The sequence below is a fragment of the Typopeltis vanoorti genome, chromosome 9, assembly GCF_054136105.1.
Source record: "Typopeltis vanoorti isolate ZY-2024b chromosome 9, IOZ_Tvanoo_1.0, whole genome shotgun sequence".
Lineage (NCBI taxonomy): Eukaryota > Metazoa > Arthropoda > Arachnida > Uropygi > Thelyphonidae > Typopeltis > Typopeltis vanoorti.
Window position 1 is genome coordinate 99,222,676 of NC_143557.1, and position 18,741 is coordinate 99,241,416.

General features: G+C 35.0%; 1 protein-coding gene across 3 annotated transcripts in view; it reads right to left on the bottom strand.

Annotated features, from left to right (window-relative positions):
- Positions 1-12,800, bottom strand: part of LOC150103292 (carboxypeptidase B-like) — a 34,472-nt gene extending 21,672 nt beyond the window's left edge. The window contains exons 1-4 of one of the 3 annotated variants that reach the window (XM_090397743.1): positions 12,607-12,800; positions 6,263-6,351; positions 5,968-6,043; positions 932-1,065 (exon numbers count right to left, since the gene is read on the bottom strand). In XM_090397743.1, the coding sequence (XP_090253869.1) occupies positions 932-1,065; positions 5,968-6,043; positions 6,263-6,327 (275 nt within the window). In that variant the 5' untranslated portion in view covers positions 6,328-6,351; positions 12,607-12,800. Of the gene's footprint in view, positions 1-931; positions 1,066-5,967; positions 6,044-6,262; positions 6,352-11,347; positions 11,498-12,606 lie in introns of those variants that run through there. The other 2 variants (XM_090397745.1, XM_090397744.1) reach the window with 2 other exon arrangements.
- Positions 12,801-18,741: the final 5,941 nt, after the last annotated feature.

Here is an 18,741-nt window from a genome sequence, read left to right on the forward strand (position 1 = left end):
ACGTTTGCTTTTTGCAGATGACCTACTTCTGCTTAGCTCTTCCACAGATGACCTCCAGCGGACCCTGGATAGGTTTGTAGCTGTTTGTGCAGACGCCGGAATGAACATCAGGGCGGCCAAAACTGAAACATTTGTGGTCTCAAGACGACCATCCCAGTGCACTCTACATGTAAGTGGAGTCCCAATGAGGCAGGTGGAGAAGTTTAAATACCTTGGGTCCATATTCACGAATGATGGAAAATGGGACGTAGAGCTAGATACTCGAATTGGCTTAGCAAACTCAATATTGCGGGAGCTTGGCCGTTCGGTAGTATTGAAGCGGGAGTTAAGCCAGAAGGCAAAGCTGGCTGTCTTCAATATAGTCTATGTCCCCATCCTCACCTATGGTCATGAGAGTTGGGTAATGACCGAAAGAATGCGGACACGAATCCAAGCGGTTGAAATGAAGTTCCTTCGAGGGGTTGCGGGGCTGACAAGACTCGACAGAGTCAGAAGCTCTGCAATTCGGGAAACCCTCAATACTCAACCGTTGCTTCTCCGTGTTGAGAGATCACAGTTACGTTGGTACGGGCACCTGGTCAGAATGCCACAAGAGAGGCTCCCTCAGCAGGCGCTCTTTGCCAAGCCAGTGGGTGGGAGGCCACGTGGAAGGCCAAGGACTCGCTGGATAGATTATATCCAAAACCTTGGGTGGACACGTTTGGGAATCCCACCAGAACACCTGAGCTTGGTGGCAGAGGATCGTGACCATTGGAAGTTCCTCTTGCAGCTGTTGCCCCCACAACCCAATTAGGAAAGGTGGGCCTTGAAGATGTATGTATGTATGTATGTATGTATGTATGTATGTATAAAAATACATCTTGATTAAAAAAAATGAAAATTCGCGGCTTTTTTAAAAAAAATAATAATAATTAAAAACAGACTCTCTTACCGTTCAACATCTTCCAAGATGACTTCGAAGGGTATCTTTTTTATTTTTAAGGTCGCCTCTGTACTGCCAGTTGCAATGGCTGTTAAACGAATCATGACCTTCTTATTAATTTCGGGCTTATTCCAGAAGTCAAGCTGTGATAAAGAAAACTCATTTCTTGAGATCTGTTGGTATTTTTTGGAATAACTTTATGATATATTAATACGTTTAGATTCACATTTTTTCATTAATAATATTCCAGTTATAAGCGAATCAAGGGATCCAGTTAGACCAGTGGTTCTTAACCTTTTTTACTGGCCCGCGCCCTAGTAAACTTCAATTTACATTCTCGCACCCCCTTGAAAAATGTGTTTTTTATTTGTTAGATAAGAAAATTTATTGCAAAACAATTTATTGAAAAATACATACATATACAGTATGTATCAATATAAAATCAAAATAACATATCAATTTTTAGTGACTAATTTGTTGTTTCTTTTTCATAATAATATTTTGAAAGCGAGGTTCCTTTTTTCGAAAGGACTACTACGCGCATATCATCACTTGCATTAAGCGATTTCGGGTTTTTGTTTTTATGTACAAAAGTGATGAAAATCCTATTTCGCAAAGATAGGTGGTAGCAAATGGTAGAAATGTCTGCAATGCTGCCTTCGCCAGTAGTGAAAATGGTTCTGAGTACACCAAAATTGATGTAAATCAATTTTTTTTCAAATTCCATCTGAATACGTGCACTGGCTCGCATTTCAATAAGATCGTCTTTTATTAAACTACCATCGTTTATAGAATTAAGATCAAAAAAGAAATGGATCCAATATCCACCTCTGCTCTTTGCCAATATCTCACTTGAAAAAATATCCATGAAAAGAATCAATTAAGCAATTGTTGCAAATGTATTACAATTTCAGCTAAAATTGTGATTTTTTCATTTTCCAGAACAATTTCGTCAAGCAAGGGAAAGTTTGCAAATTTACCATTTTCAACTCGACGTATCCAAGTTTTTTTAGTTTTTCAATAAAAGCAAATAATTTTTCACTACTTGTTATTATGCTCTTACCATACCCTTGCATTGCCTATATTTAATTCATTAGGTAAGCGAAAATATCAAGCGAAACAGGCTAATCGAACTACTGCATCTCTGCTTTCAAATTCTTGACCTAAATTACAATTTGGGTTAGTAAGAAATTTCCTCGCGCATTTCAAAAACCCTTCTAAGCATACGTCCCTTGGAGAGCGATTTTATGTCAGTGTGAAAAAGAAGCACACTATGGTTAGCACCGATTTCTTCGCAAAAAACACTAAAGATACAATGATTAAGTGCCCGTGCTCGAATACTACACCCCCTGTCCAAAAAGAAACCGAACTTTTCGAAAATAGAAGAAATTAGTGGCGTCACTTGTTGTATCTTTTTGTTGTCGAAAGCGGAAACCTTCATTAGTGTTGTATCAACTGTTTATGAAATTTGTTTCATTAGAAGTTATAGTGCCAAGAGTGACAGTGTGTTTTGACGAACGGTCGATCGTCACGATATTCATGCCGTACGCGACGAATTCTCGCTATCAATCGCTTCAAAACTTCGACCTAAAACTTACCATTGACCGTTTGGCCAGGCGGAACGAATTCTTTTGGATAATGCCCTTGGAATCGTAGAAACAATTCAGCATTGTCTTTATTTTGATTTCTCTAAGCGACTTTTTTCCCGATGCCCCTCTTCTGGTAGTCTCCATTCAGCCCTCTGGCGCTTTGTTTCGGGCTTATACTCAAAACACCACATTTCGTCACCAGAACGATTGTTTCAAGGAAGTTTGAGTCCTTACGAGCGGTTTTAATGTGGTCCTTGCAGTGTTCAATTCGATACATTTTTTGGTCGTCGGTCAACTTATGGGAACAAATCGCGAATTCAATTTACGAAGGCCCAAACTCTCGGTCAAATTGCTGTGCACAGTTGATTTTGGAATCCCCAATTCATCTTCAATCAACCTCGCGGACGATTTCATGTTTTCTTTGATGAAATCGTCCTCAAGCGTCTCACGACCAGTTTGAAATCGCTTAAGCCACTCATAAATTTGATTACTGGATAAGCATTCATCACCGTACGCTTTTTGAAGAATTTGATGCGTTTCCGTAAAACTTTTACCAAGTTTAACACAAAAGTCAATCGCAGCTCTCTGTTTGAGACTCGTTTTACCACCGTTCGTGAACACACACTGTCACTCTTGGCACTATAGCTCGGCTTCTATTGAAACAAATGTCATATACAGTTGACACAACACTAATGAAGGTTCCCGCTTTCGACAACAAAAAGATACAACAGTTGGCGCCACTAGTTTCTTTTATTTTCGAAAAGTTCGGTTTATTTTTGGAGAGAGGGTGTATGTTTACTGCTGTAGCTAAATATTTTAAGTTTTCTGGCAAAGTTCTTGATGCAAGTGCATGGCGAAAAAAAAAAAAACGGAATTTTTCCTAACATCGCATGTACACCATCTGTACATATTGAGCTAATCATATCCATTGGTATTTGATGTTTCAAGAAAAAATTTTTAAGGTGATTAAAAACATCAATTCCTTTTGACGTGAGTTCCAGTTGATCACAAAATAAAAATTCTTCCAAAATTTCCTCTTTCTTTATGTATTGCACAACTGCTGGTCGTCCAATTGAATGCACATTTTCAGAGGACTGGTTTTGACTACTTGCAGTAAAATATCATGACTATATTATGTCTTGAATGAGTGATTGAATCACATCGTTTGATAATGGAATCTGTTGAATTTTCTTATATGCTTCAGAACCTAATACAATTTTCGCAGTTTCTAATGCACATGGTTCCACCAATTCTTCAGCTATTGCATGAGTTTTTTTTTCTTTACTCACAGATATGCCACCTGATAAGAAGCTTCTAGCAAAGACTTCTGAACTACCGCAGAATCAAATTTTGTAATGGTACCGCTGCTATCGAATCGTGCCTTCTTAGACTTCAAGATGTTCAATGTATGTCCTGCAGCTTTTGTGGTCTTTGTGTACCGTTCTCTGTTGCACAAGTAAATCCGTTAGCAACATAATCGTCTTTCCATTGGCATCTTTGACATGTCAAATAATTACTACAAATAATAAATTAATATTTACATATTATTTAACTACGCATTTGGCCATGGTTCCTTAAGAAAATTTTTAAATAACGTGTAAACAAAAGTTAATTTTAGTTCTTACTAAACTTTTCAAAATTCGAGAGAAAAAATTTAATCAGTTGTTCTTTACTTACTGATTACTGTCAGTAAAACAAAAAAATAGCATTCGTTTGTCATATGATCCACTTTGTTGACGTTTGTACACAACGAAATGTTTCTCATGACAATGGCGAGTGTATGCGCAGCAAGTATGCGTGCATTCAGCTTGGATACTTCCGCATGCGTGAGCATTTGTGAGAAGCAGTACATTCGGAGATATTTTTTGAACATAGTGGTTTTTAATTTCTTAAAATGTAACGAATAAAAAATATAACTTATATTTAATGGTTCTTGGTGAAATAGAATAATTCTGTATGGATTAAAAGATTATATATCTTAAATATCTTTTTTGCATAACTTTTTACCTTTCGTGGAAAAAGAAAATGTGATTTAAATAATTAGTCAATATATGCTGGAATATTTTCCAGCTCGCACCCCTAGGAATGCTTTCTCGCACCCCTGGTTAAGAAACACTGAGTTAGATGATTTTAGATACCGACAATGGTGGATACCGACGTGTCCGCCATATCAGATTTTTCTGTATTAAATAATGAGTAGATAATAAATATTAAATGATTAGTTAACAAGTTTTAAATAATCAAACAATACATTAGACCAGGGGTCGCCAAAGTTATTTGCCCGTTGACCCCTTCTTGACTTGTTATCGACCCCCTATATTTTACTATTACGTAATTATAATAGGACAAGCAAAAAAAGACGCTTATGTGAGTTTTTAGATTGTTTATTTTATAGTTACAGTGTTTATTGTATGCATAATATAGTATATATTATTATATTACTATTACTACTACTATTACTATCACTAGTAATATCACTGGTATTACTAGTGATATGAATAAACGACTGGTATTAATATCACTGGTATTACTACCAGCGCTGCTCAACTCTTCAACATAGAGAAGTTTAGTTCGTGAATGAATAATGATTGAATTATAATATGTATGTTGATGGATTTTAGAACATTAACGCTCACTTGTATGTCGATGCGCTAAAATGAGACTGGGATCGAATACTTGTAAGTATCAGTAAATAAGAACCACGCACGTGTTGCAATCTCGCTCCCACTGCGCCGGCCGGCAGGAACCACCAACACCCGTTTATTGGTAAATGCGTAATTTTGGCCTACTTTATTGGCCTCAGTAACTATTTTCATGACCTTCTTCCATCTTACAGGTCCATGAATAGGACCTATAAGATGGAGGTACTGATCCCACGATTCACTCTTAATTGCGTTGTCATTACCTCCATTTCTTTTGTCATGGAGGTAATCCAAGTTAACCGAATTAAATATTACCCATACAATGATCTCTTATATTTTTTTGTCGACCCCCAATCGACCCCTGAGCCCGAATCTACCCCTAAGAATGTCATATCGGCCCCTTTGGCGACCACTGCATTAGACAGTAAATATTAAAATCACCTTTATTCATTGGTTGTTTGTTGATATTAATTACACGTATTCATTCCCATATTACCAAAGTAAATTTATAAGACTATAATAATATAAATACTGTATATGGTGGTGTATAAATAAATTTTGCTAGAATTTCTAAATTTCTTAAAGATTTTAATATTTTAAAATTAATTTTATGATGTTAATTTACTATGTTAATATCTTATTAAACACAAGGCAAATCCAACAATATATATGATATTATCCAAATATGTGGTAATGTGCATCGAAGTAACTTTATTTGAAATTCTAATACATTTTAGTATGTTATTATTTTTTCTTCTTTGTAAGCGTTCTGTTACTAGCCATTTAATGGGTTAACTGAAATGAAAATATTTACCCTTGAATCATGTTCTAGTATTTCAAGTATTCTTAAGTCTTGAGAATTCCTTGGGATCACCTGTATTAATTTACTTCTGAAACGAATATTTTTTAAAATACATTTTAATTAATAGTTATTTTAGGTTGATTTTCCAATATTATTGAAAAATAATTTTATTACAGTATAGAATCAGGTTTAATTATGATGTAATAAAGTAGTACCAAAATACTATTTGTATTCTGCATACTACTCGTTAAATGAAAAATCATACTTTTTATCCAAAAAGAATTTTCTTGAAGGAAATATATCTTACCTGACTTTCTCCTCCTTGTTTGCAATGAGTTGGATTATCGAGAACAAGAATATGATGGCTTTCATTATTTCTTCTCATTTATTCAAATCCTTATGAATGATAAATAAAGTTGAAACAAATATAGTTAAAGGTAATCATGAACGAACAAATGTTTATTACGTTTTTAGAGCACTTTGATATTCATTATGTGATTATTTACACAAGTACTACATAAGAAGTATTCTGTTTCCTTGTTATTAAAATAATTAGAGAGCTAACATGCACTGTGAGCTCAGTTCTGGTCTTCAAACAATTCAAGTACAAATAAAAGAACTGCAGGGTGTTTAAAACTCATGATATAAAGTAAGTATAGTCGACTGCTAAACTTCCCATCAATAATATATATATATATACACACACACACGTTAAAGATACCAAGAAATTTTATACTTGGTTTTTAATCCTTTTCCCAAGTAAGCAAAACCAAGTTTTGCGCGTGAAACATATTCACGTCTGAGCTACTGGTATATATATATATATATATATAGAGGACTTCATATCACTTGCCTGAGTATGTATCCCATAATGCAAAGCATACCCCCCCCCTTTTCAGGTGTGTGTAATGCAATACATAATAGGAAGGACCACTACCCAGACCAGTTTCCACATTTATTAAGGTCTCTTCATTGGGAGCCAGACCCGACTGGCTTAAAGGGGCGAAGCAAGAATGCTTTTCATCTTCCCCGTTATCTGTAGAGGACAGTGTAAGGATAAGATGCTATTGAGCTATTAATTAAAGCTCTGATCATGGCAGGAGGGTAACAGCAATAGCCGAGCCTCAGTTAGAACTTCATTGGCCACAGCATTGCCATCCATTACCCCTCCAAGGATATTAATCATTAATCACCGCATCTCACGATCGATCTTCCCAAACCGTACCCTTCAATTATCAAGGTTCAAGTAATGCAGAAATCATATATATCTCATATTCAAGAAGAAAAAAGGTATTTGATCTTCTTAGTAAAAATCTCTGGATGAGAGAAAGTTGTAGAAAAATTTTTTTTTACCATAGATGTATTATACGTTACAGATGCCAAGAAATTTTATACTTCGTTTTTAATTCTTTTTCAAAGTAAGCAAAACAAAGTTTTGCGCGTGATTTGCTTATTTTGCTATCTATTGGCATAGTTAATTTTCTCTGTTCAGAAAAAAAGAATGTCGAAATACTAAAATGTCTTTATAGATTCACAATCGAGAATCCGAATGAGTTTTCTGTTGTCTAATTTCATAGTTTAATTTTTGACTGCTGATTTTCTGACTAAATTTGGCTAAACTTTCCATCAAATATATTTATTTTTATTACTTGTATATTACTCCAGACGAAAGGGTTGTGTAAATCTATAGCACATTAATACTGTAGGTTGGATTATGGATTTGTTTTGTATTTTGTTTATTAATTTTATGTATTTTTACCTGGGTTCGGGAACCCAGTTCTAGACACTAAAGATGGAACTTGTTTAAGCCAATTCAGGGCTCCAATAAGCGGAACAGTGGTTTCTCAGTGGACAATGAAATTCTTCTTCCACCTAAAGATAATCACAAACATCTTTGCCCAAGATGAAGCTGTGACTTGTGGAATGAATATGTTAACAACTCGACCAACCAGGCAGTCATTTAAAAGGACAGCATCATTTGCAAAGAGTAAAGAGTAGTGTACCATATATATTATAAAAATGTGAGGATAGCTTACAACTCTACCTTACACTTTAGTGAGCATCACCGCATTTTCCTGTATGCCTTTCAGCTCGAACGAGTTTGTAAGTAGAAGCTACGCATGACGCTGTATATCTCTTCCATTTACAATACAGATTTATTGGGAGTGGGCACAACAGGTTTCTCTTGGAACATCTTAAGATATTTTGTGGAGTGAATCTGATGGATGTAAAGACCTGTATATGCCTGACGGACTACTTAAATGGTTTTGGAGTTAAGTGCTTGGAGAAAGTGTTGTTCAGTGCGAGGTTGGAAGTGCAGAACCAGGGAATCTAGGAATATTAGGGGGTAAGCAATCAAGCATGTGGCTAGCCACCACTGAGACAAATGAGTGTGAGTATAGGAATGACTGTGTGTAAATAGTCACCCATGGGACAGATAAGTATGAGTGCAGGAATTGTGAAGAGCCGGATGCAGTGGCCCAGGATTCGAATCTGAATCGGCAGATAATGACATTATGTAAGGGTGTCTCTGCGCCCAAGGGGATTTTAAAATTCGTGTAAATGCCCAAGGGCATGTACATGAATAAATTCTATGTGAATACAGCAGTGGGTATGGATGGTATGTCAGCTGGTGTGCTGCAAGAAATGTGCATGTGAAGTTCACATTGTGAACTGTTAGTGCCTTTGATGAAGTTGTTTAATCTGTCTCAGCTCTGGCAAGGTTCCAAGGGAGTTGAAAGAGGCTGAGGTAGTTCCATTATATAAACGTGGTAGAAGTAGCAAATTACAGGCCAATTTTTTACAGCATGGCTTTATAAAGGGGAGGGCTTGTCTTATTAATTTATTCACATTTTACAATAAGGTGACAGCAGAATTGAATAAAGAAAATGGTTACTTCATGATACTGCTGGACTTTGCAAAGGCATTTGACAGAATACTGCAATGAAATCTGTTACATAAGTTGTGCAAATGGGAATGCATATGCAAATTACAGATCAATGATAGGGGATGGCTGATAGATATACATCAGAGGGTGATGTATCGTAGAGTGGAATCAATGCGAATGAGGGTGACTAGTGGAGCGCCTCCACGGCTCTGTATCAGGACCACTACTTTTTAATTTGTACATTAATGATATAGCAGAAGATTTGAAGGGGGACATTAAGTTGTTTGCCAATGATGCAAAACTAAATGAGGGCAAGAGTTCATAAAAGTGACGTAGATATCTTACAAGATGATTTAAATAGATTGTCAGTGTGGGCAAAGGAGAATGGTTGTCAATTCAGTGTTGTAAAATGTAAGATAATGCACTTTGGGATGAAAAGATTACACACTGTATCATATTGATGGTACCAGTTTACAGAAAATGATGAGACTGGGGATCTGAGGGTGATAGTGGATAGAAACTCGAAATTCCGAGGACATATTGAGAGTTGGCAAAACAGCTCAGACGATTGCTTGGATTAAGAATTATAAACACGTTAACACAAGAATATTTTAATGCTTTCCAGATATTTCAGTCTGAAACTAACAGACTATCCTCGGTGGCTTTATACGAACAATTTTTACAAAGTGGAATACAAACAATTGATGATTCAAAAATAGAACGAGCCGCGTGATGTTACATTGCTAAGCATTAAAGAGAGGTAAATTTCATCAGAGTGACGAATAAATTATAGGTATTAATTCAGAGTTTCATATAACAATCTTAATTTGTAAATTCAATTAAAGATAACATTAGACTAATGTAAGAATTAAACGTCTTAGTTTAAAAAAAATAATAATAAATTTAGTGTGTTTTCCGGATTAAACTTTTTCATATTTTTGACAAGCATATACAGTCATTTCGATTCAAGTTAGGGCGTTGAAGTAAGACCTCAGCACTCTTTTTGAATAGGCGTTCGAATTTATAGCGACATCTGTGTAGACAGCGAGTCTTGGACCAGAGAATGTTGTAGCTTGTCTCTATCCGTGCTGCGCCAATCCAGACTTATCGGATTTGTTGTGAAGAATGTATGATTGATGTTCTTGCATTCTTTTTTTCTATAGTGCGTCCGGTTTGTCCAAAGTACGACAGAATGCAGTTAAAAGGAATTTGATATACACCAGGCAAAGACATAGTTGAATGTTTATCTTTAGAAGAGCGGAAATATGTGGATATTTTGTTCATAGGGATATAAGTGGGCTGTTAAATCGTATTTCTTCAGAATTCTTGAAATTGGTTCTGAAATCCTGGAAATATATGGGATTGGAACTCGACGTATTGATTCTTGTATGGAGTGGATTATAGGAATCGAACAGATGCTGTGTAGTGTTTTCGGAGAAGACATTTAATTTCAAGATAAGTCACAACATTCTCTGGTCCAAGACTCGCTGTCTACACAGATGTCGCTATAAATTCGAACGCCTATTCAAAAAGAGTGCTGAGGTCTTACTTCAACGCCCTAACTTGAATCGAAATGACTGTATATGCTTGTCAAAAATATGAAAAAGTTTAATCCGGAAAACACACTAAATTTATTATTTTTTTTTTAAAATTGAGAGCTTTAATTCTTACATTAGTCTAATGTTATCTTTAATTGAATTTATAAATTAAGACTGTTATATGAAATTGTGAATTAATACCTATAATTTATTCATCACTTTGATGAAATTTACCTCTCTTTAATGCTTTGCAATATAACATAAAGAGGCGCGTTCTACTTTTGAATGATCAATTGTTTGTATTCCACCTTGTAAAAACTGTTCCTGTCAAGCCACTGAGGATAATCTGTTAGTTTCAGACTGAAATATTTGGCAAAATTTAATGTCACACATGTCTCTCAAGAATCGATTACTTGGATGTTGAAAAACATACTGGCAAATAAGGTAGGGAGATTATTATCTCTCTATATAAGGCAATGATTCGGTTGCATTTTGATTACTGTACAGAGATTTGGTACCTGCATTTCTTGGTGATCAGGAGGTGGTGGAGAGGATTCAGAAACCAGTGACCCAGCTGGTGAAAGGTCTGTGGAATGTTCCCTATGAGGATAAATCGAGAGTGTATGGATTGTAGAGTTTAGCTAACAGGCGGAGTTCAGGGGATATGATAGAAATTTATCAAGTTATCACACTTGGAATTTATTTAACAGTGTGGTCAGTAAGGGTGTGCGGACTAGGTTCTTTTCTTGGGAAATGGTGAATGAGCTGAATGGATTACCAGAGCGACCCAACAGTGAATAGTTTATGTTTGATGGGTACTGTGTTAATGGATAAAGAGTGTCTCCCGCGATGAGTCTGTGAACTCCATGGAGTGCCCACATAAATACTACTACTAATAATAATTTTACTCAAATGATTTCATTCTTATAATAATGAAAAAAAAATGAGACTTTTTGGTCTTTTTTACCTGCCTTTTTACTAAACCGATTTCTTCCATAATTTGCTTCTAACGATTTTATATTCTTCTTTGCTTGCATAAATCCTAGTGGAATGCTGAAAATGTGAACAAATGAATACGGATATAATTTAATGTCTCTAAATATAAGGTGATTTTTTTATATTCACAGACAGGAAGTTGTCTACTTTGTTTATGGAATCAAATGGGCAAGGTATGGGATTCTTGCATCCGCGCAAAGTTTTGTGCTATAGAAAGGAGCTCAACCTTTTTAATCTGCTTGTACGGCCACTCGCACTACGTACGGAATGGGAGGAAGTCCAAACTTAGCTCTTCATCCTGCGCTGAGGTCAATTTGCATCGATGAAAATTTTTAGAATTTCTCGTAGTAATCCTCACATTATTAGTTAGATTAGTATATATTAATTATCGGAAGCCTCCATTAAACAGGGCTTTATAAATTGAATGACACAAGTATATTCGTTGGATGTAATCTACTTTGTAGTACTCAGTTTAATCAAAGATTATCTGTTATACACAGCCTAATAAATGGCTTCGTGCACTTTCAAATGACATGAATCAAATGTCACGTGTTACTTTATGTCATTTATCTTTTTTATTATCTGCGGGGCCGGCGCTAGAGTCGCCCGGGACAAGACATGCATTTCACGCCCCTTATCACCCCTACATAAAATGAAAAAAATTTTTTTTTGAAATACCTTACCTATTAGAAGTGGGAAGAAATTTTCCAATGTTTTTAAATTTTAATTTTGTTTAAAATATTTTAATTTTACTTACATTACTACAATAGTTTCACTTAACGTTATTTTCACTCACGAAAACGAAAAGGCACTGCTAAAAAATGTTAAAAATGTACTTTACGAGCTTTCTCGCCTGCACATTCTTTAACAGTTTCCTCGAAATCTAAATTTGTGCCAAGCTCTTGTTCAATGGAAATAGATGCTCAATCACAATTAATAGAGCTAGTAAAACATCCAATTCATCTGCCAATTCTATTGCATCTATGTCTTTTACATTTTTGGTATGATTCGATAAGGCACTTTCTAAATTCGGTATTTTTATGAGCCTTTTGGTAATTTTTAAAACGTCTTACGCTTCAAATTCGATTACTGGTTATGAAATAATCACGGACGTATAATATTCTGTTGTTCTCTAAAGATTAGAACCAATGATTTACTTATATTTTCTATATGTTTTCTAATGCTTACAATCTAATGATTATAAACAAAGTGTACATAAGCAACACGTACCTGTTGAAATACTATTCACGAAGAAACACCACCCTGGATACGATACAAGGCATATGTGAGACAATACGAAGTACATCTGTCAATCGAAATTGAATAGTAGCTATCGAAAAATGCATTTCATGTTCTTTGTAAGGTTATATTTAAAAAAAAAAAAATCCTGAAGACAATTAAACATTACACAGAAATAGTCGTCACAAGTAGAGTGGAGATTTTACTTTTTCTCGAAGAGAACATAAAACGACAACAAAAGATGAAACGATGCATTACAAAGGTCATCTGATCCCATCGAATGGAATCTTGAATTCCAAGAAATGGCTTCGCTTTTCAGATATTTATAAAGATATACACTAAAGTATTATTTCTACAAAGTTCATGTAAGTTGAAATGTTTTCAGATATTATTTTCAGATATTAAATAAAAGCAATATATATCATATATAATAAAGATTGCAATGCAATTACGTTATTGTCTGTTAATTTGAAGTAATTTATATTTCAAGAAAATAAGAATATTTTTGCACTGCATAAATTCTGTGCATGAATTTATGCAGTGTAAAAGAATAACTAATGCCGCATTTTATATTGTACAATATCACCTGCATCAAATGAGTAAAATTCTAAGACTATTTTTACCAAAGTGGGGTTGTTAGCAAATTTTGGTTGCAAAGTTTTGTAAAGTACACCACAGTTCAGAGTCAGCCCTTATCTTTTTTTGCACTGAGTACTAGTATTACTTTACTTTCAAGTTTTCTAGCACTTCACAATCTATTCGTTTATTTTAACGACGGTAACAGCACACCAAATAAATTGTCACTGTGGTGTGTCGTTCGTCGCAGTTAGAATTTGGTTATAATCTGGTGATTTAATGTTTTTTTTTTGTATAAATAAAATAATACAGAATGTCACAATAGTGTTTTTCACTCTTCTTTTATAAAAGAAAAAAAAATCACGTTCTCGGCGAACTCTCAATTTTATTTTCTCTGGCAAAGATGTTTCGAATATATTTCTGTCCATCTGAGGAATGAAGGGGTATGAACTGTACGAATTATTCAAATTTATATTTATGCCAGGATGGACAACTAACTAACCGGAATGTATTAGTTATTTGTCCATCTGAACGTGTCCAAGGTCAGTTTTATGTCTGTAACGTACCTGGACAGAAACCAACTATACGGCCATCGAACGGTATATTTATCTTTATAACTAATATAACTTTTCGTTATAAATTGTTGAGTGAAGTATGTCCACTGTTGTTTATTAAAGTGTTTTTCTTCTGCTTCCGCACTCATCACCCATTTTTATTACTATAAATTTTCTGATAATAAACAAAATAAAAAATACTAATTGCCAAACTAGGAACAAGAACTCGGTAATAATAAACAGTGGTTAAGCAATAGTAGATCGGCAAACACAAAGATTGTCGCATGTATCTATTTAATGATTTATATGGTTCAATGATTTTAAGATTAGCGTTTATATGGTCGCTGTGGAATATTTTCATATATCGATTCACTTTAAGTTGAACATTTTTTTCTCGTGTTAATATTGAGGAGATGGAATAGAAAATTCCGTAGCATTTCCTCATGTATTTGCAGTTTTGAAAGAAACAAACCCAAAGGAGAAGTTGTGTCGAGTCCTCACATAAAGACCCCAATGACAACGAAACGGGATATCATTTTTAACAGATGGCGAATATCATAAAAATCATAAAAGCTATCTGCCACTTTAAATGTGAAAACCTCGTAACCGTTAATCGCATTCTAGATAGAATTCGAACCCAGATCTTTCAGTGTAGTGGGTACACGTATCTCTTCATCCCTTCGATATGGAGATTTTTATTCGACTTCTGTATTTCTATATTATAAAGCATAAATGCTATATTTTAGTAAAAAATAATAAATGGTATATGTAATATAGCATAAAAATAATACATTTATATGATAATACATCCTCTGTCCAAAAAGAAACCGAATTTTTCGAAAATAGAAGAAATTATTGGCGCCACCGGTTGTATCTTTTTGTTGTCGAAAGCGGCAGCCTTCATTAGAGTTATGTCAACTTTTTATGACATTTGTTTAATTAGAAGCCGAGTTATAGCAAGAGTGGCAGTGTGGTTCCTGATACCTCCAACGGTCGAAGACTCATCACGAGGACATTCATGTCTCTACACCTAACCGCTACAACGATGAATTCTCGCTATCAATCGCTTCAAAACTTTTACCGCCCACCTCCAACTCACCATAGACCGTTTGGCCAGGTGGAACGCATTCTTTGTGGTTAATGCCTTGGAATCGTAGAACAAAGAATTGTTTTTACTTTTGACTTCTCCAAGCGGCGATTTTTTTCGGGATGAAAAATGCCCCTCTTCTGGTGGTCTCCACTCAGAACTACCTGGCGCTTTGTTTCGGGCTCATAATCAAAACAGCACGAATTGTTATCACCAGTAACGATTCCTCCCGTTTCAAGGAAGTTTGAGTCCTTACGAGCGGTTTTAATGAGGTCCTTGCAGTGTTCTTCAATTCGCTACGGAGGCGCTTTTTTTGGTCGTCGGTCAACTTGTGGGGAACAAATCTCGAATTCAATTTACGAAGGCCGAAACTCTCGGTCAAATGTTGTAAACAGTTTATTTTGGAATCCCCAGTTCATCTTCAATCAATCTCACGGACGATTTCGGATCTTCTTTGATGAAATCACGCACTTTTTGGATGTTAACTTCTCTTAGTCCAGTTTTTGGACGGCCCAACTTTTTGTCGTCCTCAAGCGTCTCATGACCACTTTGAAATCGCTTAAACCACTCATAAACTTGAGTACTGGATAAACATTCATCACTGTATACTTTTTGAAGCATTCGATGCGTTTTGGTAATACTTTTACCAAGTTTAACACAAAAGTCAATCGCAGCTCTCTGTTTGAAACTCATTTTCCGACCGTTCTTCAAAACACACACTGTCACTCTTGGCACTATAACTCATCTTCTAATGAAACAAATTTCATAAACAGTTGACACAATACTAATGAAGGTTGCCGCTTTCGGCAACAAAAAAAGATGCAAGTGGCGGCACTAGTTTCTTCTATTTTCGAAAAGTTCGGTTTCGTTTTGGACAGTGGGTGTATATTAAATAAATATTTAATATAAATTTAAATTTATTAATTTGCAAATTTAATTAATATACTTATATAAACAAATCCATGGTAAAATTTAATTATAATACATTAATATAATACTATTATGTATTCATAAAAAATATTTTGGCAATCAAACCGAAGACTTTCTGAGGAAAGTTGTAATATGCAACCCCTCATACTCTTAGTTGCTTCTGCTAAACGACAACTTTTTGTCGTCATTATCCTCGTATCCCTCCCAAATAGGTCTCGGGGGGAAAGTATGAAGAGATGAAAGAGATTTGGATATCCAAAATGTCAAGTATATAGATTTGTTTTGTATTGAACGTGCTAATCGGTAAGAGGTGTAAGTCCTTCCCCCCTTCCTTAAAAGTAATTTTTCCATGCCACACCCACCTTTGATAACAAGCTAATTACGTTACTCTGATCATACCATTGCCGTGAGAATGAATGCAAAACTGTTCGATTACCAATCTTCACTGTACTGTTTAAAAATTCAGTTTCTTACTTACTTCATATTCATAATGAAATCAATTATTTCCTATGTTGATTTGCTATAAGTCGTTCAATGCCGCTAGCTACATCGGCCTTCTATTTGCCGTCCTTATGCTACCCTTATCTTTCTATTCCTACTAATCCCAACTCCTCGTAGGCCGAGAGGCTTTCTGTTTTCATCTTTTCGAAATCGAAGACGTCCGTCAGCTGCCGAAGCGCCACCAACTCTATCTTCAGTGTGTCACACCGATCTCAGTTCTTCGTATACCAACACTGCCTGCATCTGCAAAAGGCCTCCATCGTATGAAGAAGCTTTAAGGGGCCAAGCACTCTTTCTCCCTACCACACTTAATAGTATTGTATGAACGATCATTACAAATAGAATTCTTTGATATTCTTGAAAGATGTGCAAGGCATATTTAAAGAATCCAAGCCTGGATTTTTCTCGCTTGTAAAGGTCATTGAGTTAAATGTGCCTGCGACTTCTTGAAGCAATGAAGGAATGGAACTCAACAGGAACGTAAAGTCATATCTTACAGGAGAAGGATCCGTCTATTGAATTGTTATTAGATAGTCAGTCATACAGTAATGAGAATTCCAGATGTGGTCTTTGTAAAAGATTAGTAACATACGTCAGACCATGGTTGTGAATATGAAATATATTGAAAGAGAACATATTCTAGTCCTTAAACACTTTTAGACATCTGTTTACTCACAAACTCTAATGAACTACAACCTTATATCGTTCATTGTCAAAGAAAAAAGAAGTTCAGATATTGTTAAGAGGTACCAGTCTTACTTAACCAGTCTCGTTTTCTTAGTGAGAGTCGATATACACCCGTTCAAAAATTTTAATGTTTATAGTTATATATTTCGATGACTTCTGCATCTACTACAGCTTAAGATGGATCTTCCAAAGCGAGTAAATTACATCTTCCTAGACGCTCCAGTGGAAAAAAATGTTAATTAACTTTTGTGACGTAGTGTACATAAATATGTTTAATCGCAAATCAAAGGAAGAAGTGGAACAAATTGACAACAATTCATTCGTTCCATCAACTGTTCAAAATTCATGTCATCTGAAAACATTAATGATCTTAATTAAACAGACCCTGGAAATAATTGAACTCAGACATTCTATCAATGAACGGAACCTTCTCGTATTAGGAAAGAATACCAAAAGTTAATGTAATTATTGTAAATACTGAAAATAAAGAAATGAAATAGCAATTCTTTTGTTTTCATATTTATTACTACAAGACATACAGAGTTATGAAGGTAACTTATGTTCTTATATCCTCGTATATTCTTTCTTGTGGTTATATTAGTTGCTTTAATATCATTTTTTTGTTCTAGGATTATTCTAATTTTTTGATTCGAAGATGTAGTACTTCAGAGTCATAACTTGATTATTACTTGTGTTCTTCTGCCTTTGAAATCAATGTGCTCACAGAATGTTCTACCAATGTAGTGGTAATTTGTCTAACCAACATAACAGTCTCTTTGAGAACAATAGAGTTATCTTTATTAAAAAGGACACATCTAAAATTCTCACGAGTGATTCTGCGTTTACCAGCTTTTCACACTGCTTTGGTTAGTAGGAGTGTGAAAAGCTGGTAAACGCAGCTTTTCATATTCCTATCTTTGTTTATAAAATAATGTTCTATCTTTGTTCATAAAATATATTAAAGCTTCTTCTGTGAAGCAACGAAGCGAAGTTCTGGATATATATTTGACATTAAAATTTGCTAGGCAAGGCACAACAACGCTAATTTCCGTAATTGCTTTGATCGTTGAGGCAAGGGGCGCCATAAAGAGTTTGTAAGAGAGAGAGAGAGAGAGAGAGAGAGAGATGATCTTTTCTCACTCTAGTCTTTGAAATTATAGGATTAGATAGATATCCATTAATCAGGATATTACTTTATATTTTTGTAGTATAGGCTTTAATTCCTGATAAGAAGAGGGATCGGCTATCCATGCTATTGTAAAATGATAAAATTAATTCATGACTGACCTCATTAAAAGCTTATCTTTGATCTAAAACTGAATTTGTCGAAACTAAATATAGTTTCAGAGATCTTACATCATCGTTATAATAATAAAGGTATGGCGCAAAATAAAAAAAAATAGTACAGAACTTCGACACCCCCTTCAGAATACGCTCCATCAAATATGCCGTTCGACTGCATGCATATTAATAGAAGAGCACGTGTAAAGTCTACGCCATTACATTTAGATGTAGCAATGGTGTTGACGTTAGAAGTAAAGGCGTTTATTGTGGAGCATTATTTTAGTTGATACAGAGTTGGTAGAGCAAAAGGATGTGTCGTACAAGAAAAATAAAACATTTTTTATTTATTTATTTAGCGTATGGCTCAGACTTGAAAAGTTTCATTACATTAATTCTTAATATATATGGACATAGTAATAGACATATGTACAATAATAAGACATAATACAGTCATAAAAGAGACGTTCAAGAATAGGCTACAACTGAATGTCTAGGTTGATTATCCAG